At 47.1% G+C, this 24,215-nt stretch overlaps 1 protein-coding gene across 3 annotated transcripts in view; it reads left to right on the forward strand.

Moving 5' to 3' along the window:
• ogfod3 (2-oxoglutarate and iron-dependent oxygenase domain containing 3) overlaps positions 1 to 24,215 on the forward strand; it is a 123,008-nt gene that overhangs the window by 295 nt on the left and 98,498 nt on the right. For 2 of the 3 annotated variants that reach the window (XR_004220603.1, NM_001011105.1), the window contains 6 exon segments: positions 1,088 to 1,305; positions 11,137 to 11,212; positions 12,149 to 12,191; positions 14,322 to 14,386; positions 17,367 to 17,423; positions 18,400 to 18,553. Coding sequence is in view for 2 of the 3 variants with exons in the window: in NM_001011105.1 (NP_001011105.1) it covers positions 1,088 to 1,305; positions 11,137 to 11,212; positions 12,149 to 12,191; positions 14,322 to 14,386; positions 17,367 to 17,423; positions 18,400 to 18,553 (613 nt within the window). In the remaining variant the exon portion in view is untranslated. 3 annotated transcript variants of the gene reach the window in all.

The raw sequence follows: 24,215 nt of genomic DNA on the forward strand, positions 1-24,215 counted from the left end.
AACCCAGGGAATTATGGGATGTATCTGAGGCACCGCATGGGGAGAGACTGCACAGCTGGGGCGGGACTAGGGGCGGGGCTGGGGGAGGAGCCAGCGTGGGCAGCGGGATGGGGGCGGGGAATACTGGTGGGTCACGTGGGGTGTGTGATTTTGGCGCGAATTGGTCCCCCCTAGGTGAGTGTAGTCGTGAGGTAGAACTAGGCCTGAGCCTGTGGGGCCCGCACTGTGAGGGGGGCATTTGCACTCATACACCCCCCTCTGAGCCCAGCAGCATCTTGGGGGGCTCCTGTGTAACTATAGGGTGTTGGAGGCAGGGGCAGTATATTTAGGGCAGTAGGGATATGGGGGAGGTGAGGGGGGATTCCAACACCAGTAAAAACATGGCAGCAATATAGGGGTTCTAAGGGGGGGGAGTATATGTGGCAGGGACAGGGGGGGGCAATACATTCAGCTGCAAGTGATGGGCTGAGAAATACAATTGGTGTAATGGCTGAATAGTCTATGTCTGTCTGTCTGTCTGTATAAAGCGCCACAAGGGTACGCAGCGCTGTACAGTCTTACAGAATACACAGTTACACACAGGGAGGCAAGTGATATAATAAATACAATAAATATATATAAGTGCCATGTGGTATGAGACACAGTAGGAAGGAGGTCCCTGCCCCGTAGAGCTTACAATCTAAGTGGTTGGGTAGAGTGACTGGGGGGCACCCAGGAACCCTATAAATGAGCTGGGGTGCGTTTCTATTGAAACACATTGGAGGGGCTGGGGGTTCTCTCACTGGAGTACTCGTTTCCCTTCTATGGGGGTTTGTTATATAAATGATTTGTTATAGATTATTGACACATCTGTTATGGAAGGGACCCCTACAAACCAACAAATTATGATGTAGCTTTAATGATCATTTAGGATAAACTGTATACAAACAGAAAGCCACCCCCTTTTTATTTTTCCGTGTTTATAAGAGAACTCAAGGGTTAAACACTGATCCCACAGGAGCCAATCAAGGCCAAAGCTCCTTTTGGTAGAACGCAGTTGGCGAGGCCGGTGCCATTTTCTCTAATAGTAACCCTTCTATCCCTGCAGCCCTAAGAAGAGCCGAGGGCGCACCAGCTGGAAGAGCCTGCTGATATGGGGGGTATTTGGAGTGACCCTGGGCCTTATGGCTGGCTACTATCTCTGGGGAGAGCTGATCACCGACGACAGTGTGACTGAGGTGTTGGCAGCGCAGCGAGATGCCGTTGCGCAGAGGTTCTTCCATGTGCCCTGCTCGCAGGATTACGAGAGCCTCAAGCAGTTTGAAGGTAAGTTCTGGGTGACTTGGGTGCCACCCTGTCTTGTAAACAAAGTTGTGCGTCATGAGACGGCAGCTAGAGCCGCGTGTAAAGGGCAGCCCATGGTTGTCCTACATTTCTCTATGTTCCCTGTAGCCTTTCTGGCAATAAGAACTCATAGGGCAGCATTATGGTGTTTATTGAAAGAGTTCCTGTATGTATAAGGGCAGTAGTACTGGCTGTTAGTCACGTAGCGCGGCTTTCACTTCTATTGCCCAACGCTTATTAAAATAGGAATAGCCGACTGTACCTGCACAAGCTTCAGTTTGGTGCCAAGATTGGGTAATCCTGCCCATTGCACACAAATTCCCATATATATTGGCTCAGCATGTGGCTGGCCAAATGGGCAGATCTGCCCATGAGTGACTACCTTAAGGCAATATAATGCCCCATGGAGTGAGTTAGTTGCCCGCGATAGATCTCTGCTACCACCGGCAACTAACCACTCTATGCATTATTTCGACTTTCTGACATTGCCTTTAGGAGGAAATTTTGCACAACTTGGCAAAGCCGAAGCAATGCAAAGGCATTTTGGAGTGGCCCGCGGTGGGCAAATATCTGGCCCGTGGGACATTAGCCTTACAGTGTGTGTCTGTGCCCTGTGCTACTATCAGATTCAAACCGTTACTGATGGGCTTATTTATCCAATTAGGAGTTTTGAGTCGCCGTCTTAAATTGTATTTATATGGGAAAAAAGATCAGGAAATCTTCGCCTGCTAGATGGGATCCAGAATTGGTTCCCCAATAAACCCCAATTAATACACTGTAAATAATATTTGCAATAAAGAGTAGTAATCACATAATTACTTCTAAACCAATTATTTTGGCTTGCCAGGCTGACACCCAGTTTAATTTAAGATCATTTGAGAGGTTGGGTGAGCCGATCATTTCCATAATAATCTTGTTTACAATCTGTAAATTGTAATTTTGCTGATGTAGTAAGGCCCGGGGCCTGAGGCGCATAACAGCTTTATTTGGGTCCCACGTGAAAGGGCCGTCTGCATCGAAGCCAAGCACAAGCTAGACAAGAATGGGTATTTTTTATTGGTTATTCTTCTGCCTTATTAGTAATTATACACTTGCTCTGAAAGTTTATTTATATTAAAGATTGTCTTACATAGTAAGCGATGAATTAAACTGGGTTACTTTGTGGTGACAATATATCTAAAATATTATAGGGCTGGGTAACCAGAGGAGGACAGAATACAAAGTGCAAAAGATAGCCACCAATACGTGCCCTTTTTGCCTGCAGTGTACCTCTTTCTGCAGGTGTTGTGCCCGCTGCTGTCAGTTACACCCCCATGGGGGACCAGCAGGGCCCGAACTAGGGGTAGGTTCGTGCCTGGAGCCCAATAGTGGGAGGGCAAAGGTCAGACTGGTGCAAGGGAAGCAAGCAAGTGCTTGTCAGCTGGAGGGCAGCCTTGTAGTAAAGGGGGGCTTCATAGTTTTGGCTTGGGTGGCAGTACTACTGGGCCAAGCTCTGCTGTACAGTGCAAATAAGGTTGCCCCCCAGCTGCTATTTTACTGGCTTAGCCAGTGCTGAGGCCATTACTGCAAATCTCAATATATTTGCCCATAAACCTGTGAATCTTTTATTCTGCTTTTGGCCCTCCCACTTTATACACTCACCCCTTTGCATCTCTGATCTGTACATTTGCATTATGCCCCCCCCCCATTTATATCAACCCCTTGCCCCTTCTCTTATTGGACCACCCACCCAGGTCACCCTGGTTAGTAAGTTTCTTTTTAAAATATAGTAACCAGGCCCAGACTGGGATTCATAAAGAGCGGGCATTGTTTGCTTCTGTGCCACTGGGTGGGGTAGGATTCCGTTGTGCAGTTTGAAGGAAGGAGGGGCTGAAACTTCAGTTGAATAATGTTTGTCCTTTACTTGTCCTTTAATATACGCCCAGGAAGACTTATTATTGGTGTTTATTCCTATCAGTGGAAGCAGCCGCGATTGCCGTGCCTGGTTGGCCTCATTGCTCTAATTATCATGAGAAATGGGAAAATGCTTATTTCGCCCGTTCTACTCTCCAAAACGAGTCCGGTAGAAATAACGTCCTCCTTAAGGAGAAACTATGCGCCTTCTGAAATAAGCGTCTCCTCGGCCCTATAAACGCCACCGCGTATAATCACTGCACGTCTCTAATGGGACACATTTACATATAAATGACACGATTCATCATTAGAATAAAGTCTTTGTTAGAAAAGCTGGAAATGTTTCACTATGCAGTAGCCTTTAAATGAAAAGAAGAAAAATATCAACCCCCTCCCCCCACTTATATCTGGGGGCATTTTATAAGAAGAAAATCTCACTTTGGTCAGAATTGCAGTTGTAATTAGATTATTTTTCCAGAAATGATGTCCATCCCCCCCCCCGCCCCCCCCCCAGTAAAATAAAAGTGACACGTGGGGGTGTGTATTAATGAGGCAGAATACAAGGAGCCTTATTCTGTATTTATTGGCTGAATACTTGAAATAAAATCAAGTCTCGTTAAGGTGAATGGAAGTGGTGCCACCGGGTTACACAGTAACGAGCTACTGATACATCTTCTCCTCGTTGCGGTAATTAAGGAGCCAATTTCCTGTAAGCGCAGGGTTGCCGGTTGAAGTAGAAAGATCATTAAGAAGTCAGCTGTGTTGGTTAATAAGCTGTTCCTATGCATGCTGGGTAGTTCATCAAGTACCTATTGGAAAGCGATGCCTTATGGGAGAACATTTGCATTGTGATTGGCTAATAAAACAAGCCATGTTCTATAAGCACAAGGTTTTGGGATTGGTGAGTTGCATAAGGCCAGTGTAGTTCTGGGTCCGTATAGAATCACCTGTGATGTATATATCCATCCCATGCTTCCATATATTACTGCTCATTATATCCTTGATCAGTGCATTTATATATTTAGGAAAATATATATATATATATATATTATTTTTTTTTTGCATTGGTGAAAACAATGGCAGTGGGGCCCAACCTGCTCAGTTTTTAAAGGGGAACTCCGGCTTATGAACCAACGTTTGTTAGAGAGCCCCTTACAACACAGAAACCCCTGTGATCCCCTGCTGATCTGACTACTTTGGGACTCAAATAACATTTTTGAGGAAACAGATTACAGTGATAGGTATATAATGGGTTTCTGTGTTGTAAGGGGCTCTTTAACAAACTTTGGTTCATAAGCCAGATTTCCCCTTTAAACACTGTGAGCAGGTTGGGCCCCATTGCCATTGTTTTACTCTGCTGCCATCTTGTGCAGAACCTTCGGGGACCAATGCAAAAAAACTATATATATATAATATGTGTATTTCCCTAAATATATAGATGCACAGGCCGAGGATATAATGAGCAGTAATATATGGAAGCAGGGAATGGATATATACATCACAGATGATTCTATACAGACCCAGAACTACACTGGCCTTATGCAACTCACCAATCCCAAAACCTTCTGCTTATAGAACAAGGGGCTCTGGAAAAAGCTGCATATTTTCTAATTGATGTTTATTGCTTGAAATTAAGTGGTGTTTGGATGGAGTTCCCCTTTAACATTGTGGCGCAGAGACTTGTACCTGTTATGCCCTTTGCCTGTCAGTAGGTGGCGCCCCTGCTCTTGTAAAGCGTTCTCCCTACTGACTTTAATGGAACAATGACTTTCTCCGGTGAAGCCAGGCAGTTCCACATGACTGACCCTTTCCCGGCAGGAGCGGTTCGTTGTGTCTGGGAAAGGAAGCCATTAATGGGAATATATCATTAGATTATAGGTCCCCAAACTGAGGGCTTGGTCCTCCGGCTCCAGTGCAGGGCCCAAATGCTATTTTAGTGAGAGGGTGGGGGGAAATTATTATTTACTGTCCTGGATACTCCTGAATATATAGCAGGGTGACCTTATGTATGGTTGGCCCATTACTGGGCATCTAAGGGTTCTTCAGTGGGGCAACACTTGGTCTATGTGTATGCAATGGGAGCCATCACTAATACAGGGGTGGGCAAACTTTTTGGCTCAGGGGCCACATTGACTTACAGATGGGCGGGGCCAGCGTTACGCCCAGGGCTGCCATCAAAAATCACAGGCCTCTCAACTCCCCACCAGCATCCCACCCAGCATCCTTCAGCTCCACTCCCCAGCATCCTTCAGCACCACTCCCCAGCATCCTTCAGCACCACTCCCCAGCATCCTTCAGCTCCACTCCCCAGCATCCTTCAGCACCACTCCCCAGCATCCTTCAGCACCACTCCCCAGCATCCTTCAGCACCACTCCCCAGCATCCTTCAGCACCACTCCCCAGCATCCTTCAGCTCCACTCCCCAGCATCCTTCAGCTCCACTCCCCAGCATCCTTCAGTTCCACTCCCCAGCATCCTCCAGCTCCACTCCCCAGCATCCTCCAGCTCCACTCCCCAGCATCCTCCAGCACCACTCCCCAGCATCCTCCAGCACCACTCCCCAGCATCCTCCAGCACCACTCCCCAGCATCCTCCAGCACCACTCCCCAGCATCCTCCAGCTCCACTGCCCAGCATCCTCCAGCTCCACTGCCCAGCATCCTCCAGCTCCACTCCCCAGCATCCTCCAGCTCCACTCCCCAGCATCCTTCAGCTCCACTCCCCAGCATCCTTCAGCTTCTCCTCAAAATCCTCCCTCCAGCTCCCCCCAGCATCCTCCGTCCTTGGCTGTTTCTGTCCCCCGCTCCCCGCTGCATCCTTTTATACAGTTGCGCCCCATGCGTGCTGACGTCACATGCACACACGGGGCATAACCAATCAGGGCCCATCATTCTTTTAAGGAGGCCGGAGTCGGCAGGCTGGATTAAAGAGGCCAATGGGCCATAGTTTGCCCAACCCTGATCTAACAGATTCTTAAATTGACTGCTGAGGGCATTGCCATAGCTGGGCTTTACTAGGCACAACCCATACAATTGGGAGCACAGTTTCCAGATTATTCTTTGCTCTTGCTTAGGGGCAGATATCTGCTGTCTCCGTTCCCCTTCTGGCTTATCTGTTCTGTAGAAGTAATCGCACAGCTTGGCCACTAGCGGCTACACTAAAGTTTGGCCATACACGGGCAGATTTCAGCTGCTGATTTGGGCCCTTCAGTCTGATTCAGCAGTTCATCTGCCTGTGTATGGGCATCCCCGATGGGCCTATCTGGCTTACTATTGGCCAGATCTCAATCCGGCAGGTTTGATTTTGCATCGGATCAGGGGCCACATCATCTCGTTGATGTGGTCCTCGGCCCTACTGCACCTATGCCTTCAGTTGTAATTGGGTGGGCATATCGGGAGAAGATCTGCTAGTCTGCTGACCTCACCAAATGAGCAGATCTGATTGTGTATGGCCACCTTTAGAATATTGAAGCAGGGAGTAGGTTGAAGCTCAATAAACCACCTGGATACCTGTGCTGTGGCTATGGCAGGGCCTCCACTATCTCCATACAGTATCATGGCTGCAGCATCGTCCCAAGCCCCCCCCCCCCCCCCCCCTTTGTCTGACTGATAAAAGGAAAATAATTTTCCCTCCGAAGAACCGATGAAGACTTTAAATCGCCCCTGACAGGAAATCATTACAATAATATATCTGTAGGTTTTGGCTTCCAGTAAATAGATTAGCATTTAATGCTTTCAGGAAAGTACATAGAGATCATGTAATACCCATCCAGTTGGCAAACACAGGCGCCAGTCAGAGGCAGTAAGGAAATTGTACTGCACAAGCTGTGTAAAGAAAAGGCCTGGAGGAGAACGGATCCAACTATATTATCTCAAGAGTCAAAAGCAGAGAACAGAACGAGGCACATATAGTGGCAGTCAGTGTTTGTTCTGCTAAAGGCCAGCTGTGGAACTGCTCAGGTACGTCTGGCTGTCACCTTTTATTTACAGACAGGATTCCATTGCCGTTCATTGTGTAGGTATTATAAACAGCAGCTGCTGGGGGGGGGCACTGAACCGAGCCAGTATTAGCACAGCGGCCAGGCAGAACGGCCTAATGTCCCCTTTATATGAGAAGCAGAAGGGTGGGAGGGACACCGTGCATTTTAGGAATTAAGTGTTAATTCAGCAGCCCCCCGTTCAGTTTCAGTGGCACCCCCTGCTGTAAGTAGTCTCGCTGCCCCACCAACCCCATCTGTCCCCTGCATGAAATACACACGCGGGAAGCCGCCTCCGAGGCACAGGGCACGCACCAATGCTTATTGCCATCTAGATGCCGGCGCAGAGGGGCTGTGAATCCGGCCAGGCGTTACGGAGCGTCTCACACCTGCGTGACAGCTCAGCTAGAGAATCTGCTGCACCCCGGAGATGTCAGAAATACACAGATAAAGAGCTGTCTGTGCCTGAATGTCTCTGGCTGTCTCTGTATGCAGATCTCTGGGCTACAAATCACTCTTCCCCCATGAGAACTGACTAGAGAGCAGCGCAAATACTGTACTCCACATTGGGGAGGTTGCCAACGTGCGGCTCTTTACCTGATTTTGCCCACCCATATACTGGGCCACATTGGGGAGTTTGCCAACGTGTGGCTCTTTACCTGATTTTGCCCACCCATATGCTGGGCCACATTGGGGAGGTGTCCAACGTGTGGCTCTTTACCTGATTTTGCCCACCCATATGCTGGGCCACATTGGGGAGGTGTCCAACGTGTGGTTCTTTACCTGATTTTGCCCACCCATATACTGGGCCACATTGGGGAGGTGTCCAACGTGTGGCTCTTTACCTGATTTTGCCCACCTATATGCTGGGCCACATTGGGGAGGTGTCCAACGTGTGGCTCTTTACCTGATTTTGCCCACCCATATGCTGGGCCACATTGGGGAGGTTGCCAACGTGTGGCTCTTTACCTGATTTTGCCCACCCATATACTGTGCCACATTGGGGAGCTTGCCAACGTGTGGCTCTTTACCTGATTTTGCCCACCTATATGCTGGGCCACATTGGGGAGGTTGCCAACGTGTGGCTCTTTACCTGATTTTGCCCACCCATATGCTGGGCCACATTGGGGAGGTTGCCAACGTGTGGCTCTTTACCTGATTTTGCCCACCCATATGCTGTGCCACATTGGGGAGGTTGCCAACGTGTGGCTCTTTACCTGATTTTGCCCACCCATATGCTGTGCCACATTGGGGAGGTTGCCAACGTGTGGCTCTTTACCTGATTTTGCCCACCCTTATTGCCCCCAGGACAAAGATTGGATCATGACGGAGTCCCGAGGAGACCTGTTGGGACCACCGATGTGGTCTTGGCCCATAGGGATTTTCTAACCTGTGTAATAGATACCTGACTGATTTTTAAACAGATATTAAGGGTCGTTTACTAATGCCCAGGGTGCAAGTGCAATAGGGCAGCCCTTAGTGCTCAGTTAACAAGCACTTGCACCCAGGGGATTGCTGCTCTCTGCCCCAACACCGGGTGAAAAATTTAGCTTTGTGCAGAGCAGCGTCCTGACCTGGCTGAACGTTGTGCAATTGGGGGCAGTGGGGCTCTATGTGTCTCCACTCGGCCGCTCTTCTTGGATGGGGACCTACTTAACCAAGACTCTATCCAAGGTGCCAGGCGCAGATCCCTGTGTTCTGAAAATGAGCCCAGAGGCTTGCAGTTACTTACACAATACAAAAAATTACCCCCTACTGTTTTTTGACTTTCAGCATATTAGATTGTAATTCTACCACACGCCACTGTGGGGCGCTGTCGAAGCATTGGTTTTACACATGCAGAAAAACAATGAAGTGGATTGTTGATTAGTCATTAGTCTGTTATGCTTAACCCCTGCATTACCGACACACACACAGGCTGCTGAAAACAGGAGGGAAGGGGTTTTCATACAGAATTAGTAAGGGATTTATGAAAGTACCAGAAAGACGAACACATTTCAGGCTGAAAATGTTTTCAGAGAAGTGTTTATCAAAGTGTAAAGTGGCAACTGCATTGGTATTTCTCAGATTTGTGGTACGGACTCCCATAATGATTTAGGGTTTGTTTGTTAGATTGGGGCACAGCCTGGGTAGGTTTGGGGGAACAAGGAGTGGGGTTGAGAGATGCACAAAATCAATTTACAGTTAGTACAGTGCACCAAATCAGAACCTTTATTTGTATATTTATATTTCTGCACACGTACTAGAACTTTGCCATCTGTCAGCAAATACCTGCTGCCCCCAGTTGCACAGCTCCATAGTTACATGGTGTATAGGTACATTGTGTTCAACGCCGTCCCAATAGCAATGACCCATTTCCTACACACAGTAGGGACCTGCACTGCAACATTTGCTGGTAGGAAGAGAGTACGAGTTGTATACAACAATGACAAAAAAAATCACAAACACAGTTACACTTTTTCCTAGGGTTTTCTATAGTGAGCAATATAGGAAAATTATATAAGGTCATTGCAGGCCTTATCCTGCTCTTTCTCAAGCCTGCCCAGTAGTGCAATACATCTACCATATAAGTTTGCCGCACTAGAACCCCCCCAAAATCCACTTCATAATCAAAAAACACAAAAGGGAACAATACTGTGTGTTTTATTTGTAGAAAAGTCCTTCAAGTCTATATAGGATAGGTAGCAAGAGTGGGCAGGATGATAATAAGGCAAGACAGTGACAATGAGAAGAGATGGAACAGTAGGGGGAGGCGGAAAGATTAAAGTGAAATGGAGACCAGAAAAAGATCATAAGGAAAAAAGTAGACAGTAGGGAAAGTTGGATACCTTACTGGGGTATGGAGGCCATATAGCTAGACATAAGGCAAGATGAAAACCATAAGTCATGACAGAAGCCACAGGGCAAGACGGAAGAAATAAAAATGAAAGAATGGCAGCTTGAAGTAAGTAGGGCAAGTTGGTGGCCATAAGGTGAGATGGAGCCCATAGGTCAAGATGGCGGTAGTAGGACATGATGGCGACAGTGGTGTCAGTGACAGTATGACCATGGTAGGACAAGATGGCAACAGTAGGGCTTTATAGTGAAAGTAGCACAAAGTGATAGCATTATACCAATATAGGGACAGTATGGCAAAATGGAACAGAACAGTTAGGAACCCAAACTGGCAAATCTGTGGCGCAGTCTTGAAACTCCAGAGACTCCAGGGCACTCGAGAGTCAGAACACACAGCACGCTGCTAGGATTATAGAACCGTAATGAGATTCCCACCTAGTACATCAGCAATGGTAATAGGCTTTTAGAGATCCCGTTGCATGTTGTGTGGCTTATACAAGTGTTTGTATGGCTCTCGGCCTTCCCTTTCCCTGTGCTCCTGGGTCTTCCTATAGATTAGCCCAAGCTGCTCTCACTCATAGAGTTTAGCCTTCTGGAACCGGCAAACGTATATAACCACCCACTTCAAATCCTGTATAAAAACAAAAGTGCCAAAATTAGTGAAAACTGGGTAAAAACCAGACAGTGCTATGCAGAGAGTATAAAGGGTCATATTGTTTTGCTGCTGTGTAGTCACTTTCTAGTGACCTTTACATAAAATTGGGGTTTGAGAAGGATAAAATTGTGCTTTCACTTATTTCTTTGTGTTTCTTGTAAGTCTTTACATCCCTCCCTGGGCCGGCATTGCATCTACTCTCCCCTCAGCCAACCCCATGCATTCCTTTAATATGTATAGAGAATTAGCCTGTGTTCCGGGAAATCAATAAAATAACTGGAGCAATAATAAGCCCCAGTCAGTCTGTGGGAATGTCTGGGAAGTGTTGAGCACGTTCCAGTTCTAATGAAATTAAACGTGTTTTTTTACTTTTTCTGCCCTTTTCTGTGTCTGGAAGTTTTCTCGGCATTATAACGTAGCTGCGCACCTGATACGCATACTGATTCTCTTTACAGCTTGCACGCCGAGGAAATGCGGACGAGCCGTGACCGACTCGGTTATAACGCTCCAGGAGGCTGAGAAGATGCGCAGGTACGAGGCTGCAACCCAAATGCATAAACCCAGTTACTACTGAATTGCCTTTCTGATAATGGAATCATATGCCTCAGGCAGTTTAGCCTGTTTAAGCACAACAAGCGCCCAGGGCCAGCGCTGCCAGCCCAAGGTTCTTTAGTGTAGATCATCATGCCGCCATCTTTCTGCTGGATCCCAGAATCTTTTGTACTGCCCAGATCGGGATGCTTGTGTGGTAAATACTTTGGTAATTACTGTTTTTTGCATGTGCTCTGATTTATTTGATGTGGGGAAGACCTGGGGAAAATGCAGCAAGATAGAAAAAGGGTCAGTACAGATTGGTGGGGTCAGGATTGAGTAGTAGATGGTAAAGTGAGACAGATCATAAAGCGTGACGGAGGCGGTAGGGCTGAGACGGAGGCGGTAGGGCTGAGACGGAGGCGGTAGGGCTGAGACGGAGAGCAAGACCGGAGGATGGGACCGTTGGACAAGATGGCAGTAGGGTACATGGCTACAGTAGGGCAAAATGGTGAAAGTAGGACAAGATAATTAAGACAGAGCAAGATTGCAATAGTAGGACAAGACAGAGAGCAAGATGGAGACTGTAGGATGGACCACTGGATAAGATGGCAGTAGGGTACATGGCTACAGTAGGGCAAATGTTGACAGTAGGACAAGATGGCTATGGTAGGAGTTAATGGGGGGTGGTACCTAACAATTTGGGGTTTAGTTCTCTCCAGTCTAACATACAATTGTAAGTGCCTCCCATGGGGGTGCCATAGAGACAGGTGTATTTGTATGCCAAGTATCTGCTCTTGGGTTTATTCCCAGACAGTAATTAGGGTGATATATAGGGTGTTCTACGAACCGCTGCTGAATGGCCATGTTTTTATGTGCTGATGCAGTTTTGAGCAGTCATTTTATTAAAGGCATGATTCTGTTCCTCCCTACCAGATTAGCCGAGGCCGGCCTCTCTCTTGGGGGATCCGATGGAGGGGTGAGTATTGTGCAGTGAAAGTAGGGGGCGTCGTGTTGCTGTATGTAAATAGGCTTGCCTTTTATCCGCACTAGTGTTAGCCGCCATGGAAGGGCTTTCTAGTTCCACCCTAGCGTTCCAGCTGTCTGTCATACAGCGCGGTGCCTTTCTATCCTCTCCTCCTGTTGGGTGGAAGGCCCCACAAGGGTCTCGCTGCACTGCTGCTCAGATGCGATAAGGACTTTGCGAATTCCGCCAGACAGATGGAAGCCAGAACTGACAGTTATATGGGCAATTCCGACAATTAAATGACATTGATTCGGGGCTTCAGAGTGGCAAACAGATTCATGTGTGTGAGCAATGGGATTTTCATTGGAAAGCAGGAGATAATAGAAGGGATTATAGAGAGGAATAGCTGGCTTTTCATGTCATGTATTCGCTAGGAAGAAAAGGTTTATATAATCTAGCAGCTGAGGCTCATCTTCTACAAAGGCACCCCAGTCACATGGCTAGTGTGCCAGCTTCAGGGTACATTGTTTTAACCCTCAGCCTGCTGCCAAACTGTTGAGGGGCTACTCCCTTATTATACAATCGGCACATGTGCCAAATGGGTAGAAGATGGGGGTTCACATAGGGCAGTGCTGGATGATAGATCTGTCAGTGGTTATCTGGAGGTTTAGGAGGAAAGGGAATATGGAGCAGCTAGAGAACTTACAAATAGAATTTATTTGGGGTATTTGGAGGAACAATATGAAATAGTAGGAAAGGGAGGATTATATTGATAGTGCCACCTACTGTAGGGAATGTACATAGGGAGGCGGTGCTAGGCAGGACCACCAAGGGATGCAAGACCCAATGGGAAGTGCTAGGCAGGACCACCAAGGGATGCAAGACCCAATGGGAAGTGCTAGGCAGGACCACCAAGGGATGCAAGACCCAATGGGAAGTGCTAGGCAGGACCACCAAGGGATGCAAGACCCAATGGGAAGTGCTAGGCAGGACCACCAAGGGATGCAAGACCCAATGGGAAGTGCTAGGCAGGACCACCAAGGGATGCAAGACCCAATGGGAAGTGCTAGGCAGGACCACCAAGGGATGCAAGACCTAATGGGAGCCCTATACGTAAACAACAAAGTAAATCCTATTCACTGGGGAGTCAATATTTTGGGGACCACTCTTTATATTAGGGCCCTTGCACTGCCATTTTACTCAGTTTTCCAGGGATTCTTGGAGCCCTTGCTCCTGGGCAGGCACATTATATTATAGTCATTTTCTTATTGCCAGGGGGCTACCCTAACAAACTGGCTCACTCAGCCTTTGGGTCTTTGGGTGTCCCCAGTGCACCTTTCTTCTCAGGAAGCTGAATCGGATCAGGGTCCCGTGCCTGAGCCACAAAGGGTTATTGACATATTTAATGGCATTTATTTTTGTAATGCTGCGATTAAATTGTTTTCTCCTACCTCGCTGAGATTTCAGCCAAGCCTTGGCTAACCGGTGAGCGCAGAGCAATTTAACCAGCTGGGAACCCGTCTATTCTAATTTTCCAGCTCCCTCCTCCTGATTAACAAGTGGAAATGTTTCCGTGCCCAACGCAGAGCTGCTTAGCCTTTCCCAATAGCGTTTCTGCTGCGCGGCTCTGCAGCCCTGCTGTCTCCCTGTGCCGCGCCGCACCCTTTGTCAGCGCCGCCATGGAACAGTCCTGATTCTTTATTTTCCACAAGACTTATTCCTTTATCTGCTTTAAAATTATCATTTATTTTCCCCAATTGGAAAAAAAAAACTAAAAGAATGGAGCGCAACGTGGAATTTTATTTTTAAATCTTCTAAGTATTGTCGGGAATCAGCCTGCATTCCTTTGCACAGTATTCCTTCTCAGGGAAAATAAGATTATCTGGGCCATTTCCCATCTTGCATAGAGGGGGACATTGACTGTTGCTGTGCTGAAAGGAATACAGGAGATCTGACTCCTACACAGTCAGTTGGGTTGGGGCACATTTTCCATGAGGGTTGGGGCAGGGCATAATATTGGGCACAGAATAGAAGACTGCACTGGGAGGCCGGCTACATTACCAAGGGGCTACCAGTCCAGGGAGATATTGGGATTCTGACTGTTGATCATTTGTGTGACGTTCTTCATTGCTTTTCTCTTAGGCATCCATCCTAGACTTGCACTCGGGGGCCCTGTCGATGGGAAAGAAGTTTGTAAATATGTACCGGTAAGGGCCTGATTTGTCTCATAAACATCGTTCCTTTTTACTTTAAATCCTCTTCCCCACGCACCCAGCCCACACACTCCCCACACTCCTATCCTCCCACTCTTGTCTATGGATTGGACTATTTTTTTTTAACCTATTCTGCCTCATTATTCTCTCTGTACAGTTTTTTTTGTACTTATTTTATCGCCTACCAATCCTCACTGTCTGGGGAGCCTGAGCCTTCCTACACTCACTGTAACACTAATGGTGGCACTTACTGGTGACATCGTGGGGGGGCTCACCCCTTCTGCACCCCGCTGCAGTTTACCTAAAGTACATAAGAACACTGTGATTGGCTAGAGGTACAAGTTTGTCCCACGGGTCAAAGGATTGGACCTAGAAAAATGTAACCCCATCCTATAGTGACCCCACACAGGGACCGGTGTAGTTACAATTCTGTCAGCAAGAAAAAAGTATTGTGGCAAGTCACTCTATACAGTGATAGGTTGGGGTCCATGCAGTACAGGATATTATAGGCATTGCTGCAATTTAGTTCTTTAAACTTGTTCCTAGGATGTCCAAAGGTACATCCAATCTAGTGGGGTATTCCCCTGTACTAAGCACAATTCAGCAGGAACAGCCCCCTAGGTTTGCTCATAGCCTGTACAGAGAGATACCATAAAACTATGGCACATAAGGATTCCCCTGTACTAAGCACAATTCAGCAGGAACAGCCCCCTAAGTTTGCTCATAGCCTGTACAGAGAGATACCATAAAACTATGGCACATAGGGATTCCCCTGTACTAAGCACAATTCAGCAGGAACAGCCCCCTAGGTTTGCTCATAGCCTGTACAGAGAGATACCATAAAACTATGGCACATAGGGATTCCCCTGTACTAAGCACAATTCAGCAGGAACAGCCCCCTAAGTTTGCTCATAGCCTGTACAGAGAGATACCATAAAACTATGGCACATAGGGATTCCCCTGTACTAAGCACAATTCAGCAGGAACAGCCCCCTAGGTTTGCTCATAGCCTGTACAGAGAGATACCATAAAACTATGGCACATAGGGATTCCCCTGTACTAAGCACAATTCAGCAGGAAACAGCCCCCTAAGTTTGCTCATAGCCTGTACAGAGAGATACCATAAAACTATGGCACATAGGGATCCCCCTGTACTAAGCACAATTCAGCAGGAACAGCCCCCTAAGTTTGCTCATAGCCTGTACAGAGAGATACCATAAAACTATGGCACATAGGGATTCCCCTGTACTAAGCACAATTCAGCAGGAACAGCCCCCTAAGTTTGCCCATAGCCTGTACAGAGAGATACCATAAAACTATGGCACATAGGGATTCCCCTGTACTAAGCACAATTCAGCAGGAACAGCCCCCTAAGTTTGCTCATAGCCTGTACAGAGAGATTACCATAAAACTATGGCACATAGGGCTTCCCCTGTACTAAGCACAATTCAGCAGGAACAGCCCCCTAAGTTTGCTCATAGCCTGTACAGAGAGATACCATAAAACTATGGCACATAGGGCTTCCCCTGTACTAAGCACAATTCAGCAGGAACAGCCCCCTAAGTTTGCCCATAGCCTGTACAGAGAGATACCATAAAACTATGGCACATAGGGGATTCCCCTGTACTAAGCACAATTCAGCAGGAACAGCCCCCTAAGTTTGCCCATAGCCTGTACAGAGAGATACCATAAAACTATGGCACATAGGGATTCCCCTGTACTAAGCACAATTCAGCAGGAACAGCCCCCTAAGTTTGCTCATAGCCTGTACAGAGAGATACCATAAAACTATGGCACATAGGGCTTCCCCTGTACTAAGCACAATTCAGCAGGAACAGCCCCCTAAGTTTGCTCATTGCCTGTACAGAGAGATACCATAAAACTATGGCACATAGGGATTCCCCTGTACTAAGCACAATTCAGCAGGAACAGCCCCCTAAGTTTGCCCATAGCCTGTACAGAGAGATACCATAAAACTATGGCACATAGGGATTCCCCTGTACTAAGCACAATTCAGCAGGAACAGCCCCCTAAGTTTGCCCATAGCCTGTACAAAGAGATACCATAAAACTATGGCACATAGGGATTCCCCTGTACTCTGCCTTTACCTCTTCGTAACTCCCATGACTATACCTGCCGGCTGGGGTCTCTCCCTCTCCCTTCCCGTACGGTGTCCCTGACCCCCTGACAGACATACTGATTGGCTTTGACTCCGATTCTCGCACCCCAAGAACTCATTATTAGTCCTTCCCACAGTTTTCACGCTTCCCGAGAGCGAAGGACACTTGTTTCTCTCGAACCCAAGTGATTTATTACCAATTATGCGACATTATAGCCGGTATGAATACATTGCGCCGAGTCCTGGAAGATAGATTGTGCTGTTAACCTGCAATGTGACATTCTGAGCTCGCAAAATCGCTCATTTTTCTCATTAAAAACTGTAAGTTTCGCGCAGTAATTTACAACCTAAAACACTCCAATATCGCAGGTACTTCTGCTGCTTGCCTGAGTCAGTGTAACCATACAGAGGGTTTATTTTCCTTACCTACTGGTCTCGGGGCTATAAGAATTGGCACTGGTTTTTGGCTAGTATGTGGGTCCAAGCTTCTACCTGTGCACCAGAAGTGAAAGGGAAAGTATACCTAATGTCTAAACTGTGCTTTTTACATAGTCGCCCCTAATTGATGGTCCTTTTCCACCTTCTGCAGAGATATGTCTGATTACTCTCCATAAGAAGTCATGTAACAGCACCACCTAGTGGTCCTTATGTAATAGTATAGTTGCTATTGCTGCCTGGGAAGTTTGGAGGCTACAGTTCAACAACAGAGAGAGGCTGAATGTTAAACATTACTGATGCCATTTTGCTTTTTGTCTGTGCTCTATAAAGGGCTGAGGCACCTCTGCCCCCACCCTGGCATTATTATATTAATGTTGTGCATGACTTGAGCATTTTTCATTGTGTTCAATCTTACAGGTTCTTTGGGGACAAACTTAAAGATGTGATGTCTGACGAAGATTTCAATCTTTATCGGTGAGTAAAAACAAAAACAGAGTCTTCGCAGCTTTCAAATAGGGGTCACTGACCCCGGCAACCAAAAACCTATTGCTCTGTGAGGCTCCAGTTTTATTGTTATTATCACTTTATATTACTTATCTTTCTATTCAGCCCCTCTCCTATTCATATTCCAGTCTCTCATTGTAGCTCTAACTTAGCAAGGTTGCTAAGATAATTTGCACCCTAGCAACCATTTAATGGCTAAAATTCTTGCTGAACAAATAATAAAAAATGAAGACCAGTTGCAACTTGTCTCAGAATATTACACTCTACATTATACTAAAATAGCAGCAGGCTAAGGCCTGGGGCACATGATGCTTTGCTGGCTTTGGTGTGACATGGCCTAATGGTTCCCCCACCCACTGACCTTTAAATTATATTCCTTATCACATGTAATATCACAGGCTAAGTCCTAGCTGCATATGGAATAGGCTGTGTGGCATTTAGGCTTCCCCTGAAATCGCCGGGTGCGGCTAACCCATTGCACTGAGACTGCTAATACATTTTCAGACGTTTAGAGCAATAAACCGACTTACTGCGTAATTATCTTAGACGCAACTAATTCATTTAAAGGCCCTGGTCCTGTTTAATGAATCTTATTAACGTCGCAGTCTCACTGTGTCCATCCACGCGAGCGGCTGTCTGTAATTGGCCAGATCAATCACAGGCGCACGTTGGTGGAGGATGCGGCTGTACGGAGTACGTATGATGAGCAAGCTTTCTTTCATCGTGACCATATATTTATCTGAGCTGCAGCTGGAATGCTAATTCAGTTTCATTGCATGATTATGGTTGGGCAATGAGAATTAATCCCGGCGCGAGTGTAGACGCAAACCACTTGTAAAACTGCTTTTATGTTATGATATGTTGGGTTTAACCCCAGGCTGCTTCAGTCTGCATATGTCACATTCTAATCCCTCACCTCCTCTTTTTCTCATTTTTACACTCACAGGGAGGTGCGACTGAAGATCCAGCACGAAATCGCAAGAACCTTCAATATAAGCGTTTCCTCCCTTCACCTTACCAAACCCACCTTTTTCTCACGCATGAACAGCTTGGAAGCCAAAACCGCTCATGATGAATACTGGCACCCCCATATTGATAAGGTGAGGATTCCACGTGACTGTGTATAGGGTCAGCCCCATATTGGTAAGGTGAGGATTCCACGTGACTGTGTATAGGGTCAGCCCCATATTGATAAGGTGAGGATTCCACGTGACTGTGTATAGGGTCAGCCCCATATTGATAAGGTGAGGATTCCACGTGACTCTGTATAGGGTCAGCCCCATATTGATAAGGTGAGGATTCCACGTGACTGTGTATAGGGTCAGCCCCATATTGATAAGGGAGGGGTAGGGCCCATGAAGGGAATTCCACGTGACTGTGTCTAGGGTCAGCCCCCATATTGATAAGGTGAGAATTCTATGTGGACTGTGTATAGGGTCAGCCCCATATTGATAAGGTGAGAATTCTATGTGACTGTGTATAGGGTCAGCCCCATATTGATAAGGTTGAGGAATTCTACGTGACTGTGTATAGGGTCAGCCCCATATTGATAAGGTGAGATTCTACGTGACTGTGTATAGGGTCAGCCCATATTGATAAGGTGAGGATTCTACGTGACTGTGTATAGGGTCAAGCCCCATGTTGAGTAAGGTGAGGATTCCACGTGACTGTGTATAGGGTCAGCCCCATATGATAAGGTGAGAATTCTACGTGCCTGTGTATAGGGTCAGCCCCATATTGATAAGGTGAGGATTCCACGTGACTGTGTATAGGGTCAGCCCCATATTGATAAGGTGAGGATTCTACGTGACTGTGTATTGGGTCAGCCCCATATTGATAAGGTGAGGATTCCACGTGACTGTGTATAGGGTAGTGCTGGGCGGTATGACCAAAAATTTATATCACGGGTATTTTTTTATTATATCGGTATCACGGTATTTGACGGTATTTTTTTTCCCCATGCATGATTACGTGACCACCCCAAACACCCCCCCCCCAACCCCAAACACCCCCCCCCCCAACCCCAAACACCCCCCCATCCAACCCCCCATCCAACCCCAAACACCCCCCCATCCCCTTCACATAAATAAACCTTACGGACCAGGCAGCCGCAGGCACCCCCGACAGCTCACAGAGCCTCCTGGCAATTTTTCTTACTATTTCCGGGTTGCGCACGTAACGTCAGCGCGCACAACCCGGAAATAGTAAGAAAAATTGCCAGGAGGCGCCCACACCGGTATGCCGGTAAGTTAAAATTTTTTATCATCTTTTTTAAAAAAACCGGTGTTCGGTATATACCGGTATACCGCCCAGCACTAGTATAGGGTCAGCCCCATATTGATAAGGTGAGGATTCTACGTGACTGTGTATAGGGTCAGCCCCATATTGATAAGGTGAGGATTCCACGTGACTGTGTATAGGGTCAGCCCCATATTGATAAGGTGAGGATTCTACGTGACTGTGTATAGGGTCAGCCCCATATTGATAAGGTGAGGATTCTACGTGACTGTGTATAGGGTCAGCCCCATGTTGATAAGGTGAGGATTCCACGTGACTGTGTATAGGGTCAGCCCCATATTGATAAGGTGAGAATTCTACGTGCCTGTGTATAGGGTCAGCCCCATATTGATAAGGTGAGGATTCCACGTGCCTGTGTATAGGGTCAGCCCCATATTGATAAGGTGAGGATTCCACGTGACTGTGTATAGGGTCAGCCCCATATTGATAAGGTGAGGATTCCACGTGACTGTGTATAGGGTCAGCCCCATATTGATAAGGTGAGGATTCCACGTGACTGTGTATAGGGTCAGCCCCATATTGATAGGTGAGGATTCCACGTGACTGTGTATAGGGTCAGCCCCATATTGATAAGGTGAGGATTCCACGTGACTGTGTATAGGGTCAGCCCCATATTGATAAGGTGAGGATTCCACGTGCCTGTGTATAGGGTCAGCCCCATATTGATAAGGTGAGGATTCCACGTGACTGTGTATAGGGTCAGCCCCATATTGATAAGGTGAGGATTCTACGTGACTGTGTATTGGGTCAGCCCCATATTGATAAGGTGAGGATTCCACGTGACTGTGTATAGGGTCAGCCCCATATTGATAAGGTGAGGATTCTACGTGACTGTGTATAGGGTCAGCCCCATATTGATAAGGTGAGAATTCTACGTGACTGTGTATAGGGTCAGCCCCATATTGATAAGGTGAGAATTCTACGTGACTGTGTATAGGGTCAGCCCCATATTGATAAGGTGAGGATTCTACGTGACTGTGTATAGGGTCAGCCCCCATATTGATAAGGTGAGGATTCCACGTGCCTGTGTATAGGGTCAGCCCCATATTGATAAGGTGAGGATTCCACGTGCCTGTGTATAGGGTCAGCCCCATATTGATAAGGTGAGGGATTCTACGTGACTGTGTATAGGGTCAGCCCCATGTTGATAAGGTGAGGATTCCACGTGCCTGTGTATAGGGTCAGCCCCATATTGATAAGGTGAGGATTCCACGTGACTGTGTATAGGGTCAGCCCCATATTGATAAGGTGAGGATTCCACGTGACTGTGTATAGGGTCAGCCCCATATTGATAAGGTGAGGATTCCACGTGACTGTGTATAGGGTCAGCCCCATATTGATAAGGTGAGGATTCTACGTGACTGTGTATAGGGTCAGCCCCATATTGATAAGGTGAGGATTCCACGTGACTGTGTATAGGGTCAGCCCCATATTGATAAGGTGAGAATTCCACGTGACTGTGTATAGGTCAGCCCCATATTGATAAGGTGAGGATTCTACGTGACTGTGTATAGGGTCAGCCCCATATTGATAAGGTGAGGATTCCACGTGACTGTGTATAGGGTCAGCCCCATATTGATAAGGTGAGGATTCTACGTGACTGTGTATAGGGTCAGCCCCATATTGATAAGGTGAGGATTCCACGTGACTGTGTATAGGGTCAGCCCCATATTGATAAGGTGAGGATTCTACGTGACTGTGTATAGGGTCAGCCCCATATTGATAAGGTGAGAATTCTACGTGACTGTGTATAGGGTCAGCCCCATATTGATAAGGTGAGGATTCCATGTGACTGTGTATAGGGTCAGCCCCATATTGATAAGGTGAGGATTCTACATGACTGTGTATAGGGTCAGCCCCATATTGATAAGGTGAGGATTCCACGTGACTGTGTATAGGGTCAGCCCCATATTGATAAGGTGAGGATTCCACGTGACTGTGTATAGGGTCAGCCCCATATTGATAAGGTGAGGATTCCACATGACTGTGTATAGGGTCAGCCCCATATTGATAAGGTGAGGATTCTACGTGACTGTGTGTAGGGTCAGTACTATATTGGAGTAAGGCATTCCCGGTCGCTAAGCTTAAGGTGGCCATACATGTTAAGATCCGCTTGCTTGGCGAGATCTTCTCCCAATATCCCCACCTACGGGTGGCCAATATCGGGCAAATGTAGGCTAATTTGATTGTTTGGCCCTAGAACACCGGTAATAGGTGCAGACGGTTTGGGGACCACATCAATGAGCCGATGCGGTCCCCGATCTGACTAAATCTTTTAACCTGCCCGATCAATATCTGGTCAATTTCAGGCCAGATATCGGTCGGGCATGCTCGTCCTTCCTGCCCCTGCAGGGCCGATAAGCTGCCGAATTGGTCTAAGGGACTGAAATCAGCAGCTACAATCGGCCTGTGTATGGCCGCCTTTAGGTGTTATGTAATAAAAGACACTAAGTTTGCCCAGGAGCAGTAACCTATAGCAACCAAGCAGCAGGAAGCATTTACTGGCCACCTGTTTAAAAGCAAACATCTTATTGGTTGCTACTGGTTACTGCTCCTGGGCAAACTTCGTTTTTTTTTTTTACATGGGGTTTAGCGTTTACCCAAACCCTGTTGTTACCCTGGTCCTGCAGACAAATGCATTAGTGCATGTTCCAGTTTCTCTCCACACTGTGGTGCCATTATCAGAGTAGAAAGCTGTTGGGGTCCCCCCCAAACTAGTTATTTTCCAATAATGAGCCGTTTGCCTGTGCACTGGGCACAGCAGGTTCACGGTAAGTACAGGCACTTTCTGTCCTCGAGCACTGGGAGTGTGGGCTGAACATTTAATGCATATTATTAATCTGAGCAATTATATCCTGAAGGCACTTGCACCTAATTAAACCAAGAATACCTAATTCATCTATAGAATGTATATGCACTATGAAATGCAATCTAATTTTATCATTGGCTCCTCCCACGTCAGCTTTTATCCTCATCTACCCCAGATATACCTGTGAGGGGTGCAGCTATACTGTTTTATCTCCTTCTCCATGTATCAGATATATGGGTAGGAGCGGCCATATTGTGTGTGGGCGCTTGTGCGGGGTGGGGAGGGGAGGTAGGGGCTCAGAGCGGTTACCAAATGGAATTTATCATACAATAAGGAGCCTGAGATCCGCAGTTTCCTGGCAGGTAGGGAAAAAAGGCCAAGTCACTTCTGTGCTCTCCGGAGCTCCCACGGGGGAGTCTAATAGAAATTTCTGTCTGCGCTTTGAACTGGAACGGCTCACAAGGTGTTGGCAGTAATGGAGGCCAGAGGTGAGCGCTGCTTTCCCTCAGTGCATGATGGGATCTTTTGTATAAGAAAGCCGTCATTAATTCTTTATATCCTAAACCCCTTACAATGTCCTTTTTCACGCCAGTTTATAGTATCAGCAATGTATTAATGGTAAAGTAATGCTTTACAGAGCGCGTTAAATGACTCATTAGTCCCCAATGGAGCTAACAATCTAATTTCCCTATGGCAGTCACACAGATAATCGTATCCTAGGCCAGTGCCCAAAAGAAGAGCACAGCCTATAGGAAAAGGAGGGGGGGATGCCTTCCGAATTGATCCCACCCCCCAGCAAATGACTTTTTTACTTTATACTCCCACAGATAAATCCTATTAAATCTTAATACATCTGACCATGTGACCCGTGCTTCGATCGCCATTATTTGGCCGGTTTGCGGCTACCTTTGCTGACAATATAATTGGGCGACGTAGGCTGCCAGCGACCCACTCAGCGGGCTTTGTGTTGGCGCTGTATCGGATAATGAGGGACTGTTTGTCTCTTTCCGACTTGCAATGAACCTGCCAGTCACAGGCCGGGGGCCTCATTGCATCAGGCAGGTAACTGCCCCCGTCACAAATACACAAACATTGCCGATAAATGGCTGCCAATGCCGTGATGCCCCCCCCCCCCCCGCAGGTCTCTATCTCTTTATTCCCTTATCCCACATCTCATCATGTTCTATCCAGAGAGAATTCCATTAGTGCGAGTGTCTGAATCTTATTCCGTTCTGCATCCGGTACAAGCAATCTCTATCTGTATATACAGGGGGGGAACAAGTGGCTGCCAGCCTGTGCTATTAAAGGTAGGGCCCCGCCTGCAGGGCTTGTGTGATTGAATAAATATCAGCTCTCAATCAAATCCACTGTTATGGGTAAAATGCTGCCCCCAAGGGAGCCGCGGGGCCGGCGGGATCCCAGCAGCGCTCCTTCCCTATAATAAACACTGACAAACGTGTTTCTTTTACTCCTGTGTATTGTGAATATTCAGCCCCCCGGGGGGAAATGATGGGGGTTAGACAGTGGCAGCTTATTCTTCTTGCTTCTATCACCGAGTCGGCGCTGTGAGAGAGAATTCCTGATACTGAAAGCCTCTGTATGGGGCTGAATGGCACAGAAATACATGTGTATTCGCTGAATTGACTAATCCCTCA

The sequence above is a fragment of the Xenopus tropicalis genome, chromosome 10 (genome assembly GCF_000004195.4).
Source record: "Xenopus tropicalis strain Nigerian chromosome 10, UCB_Xtro_10.0, whole genome shotgun sequence".
NCBI lineage: Eukaryota > Metazoa > Chordata > Amphibia > Anura > Pipidae > Xenopus > Xenopus tropicalis.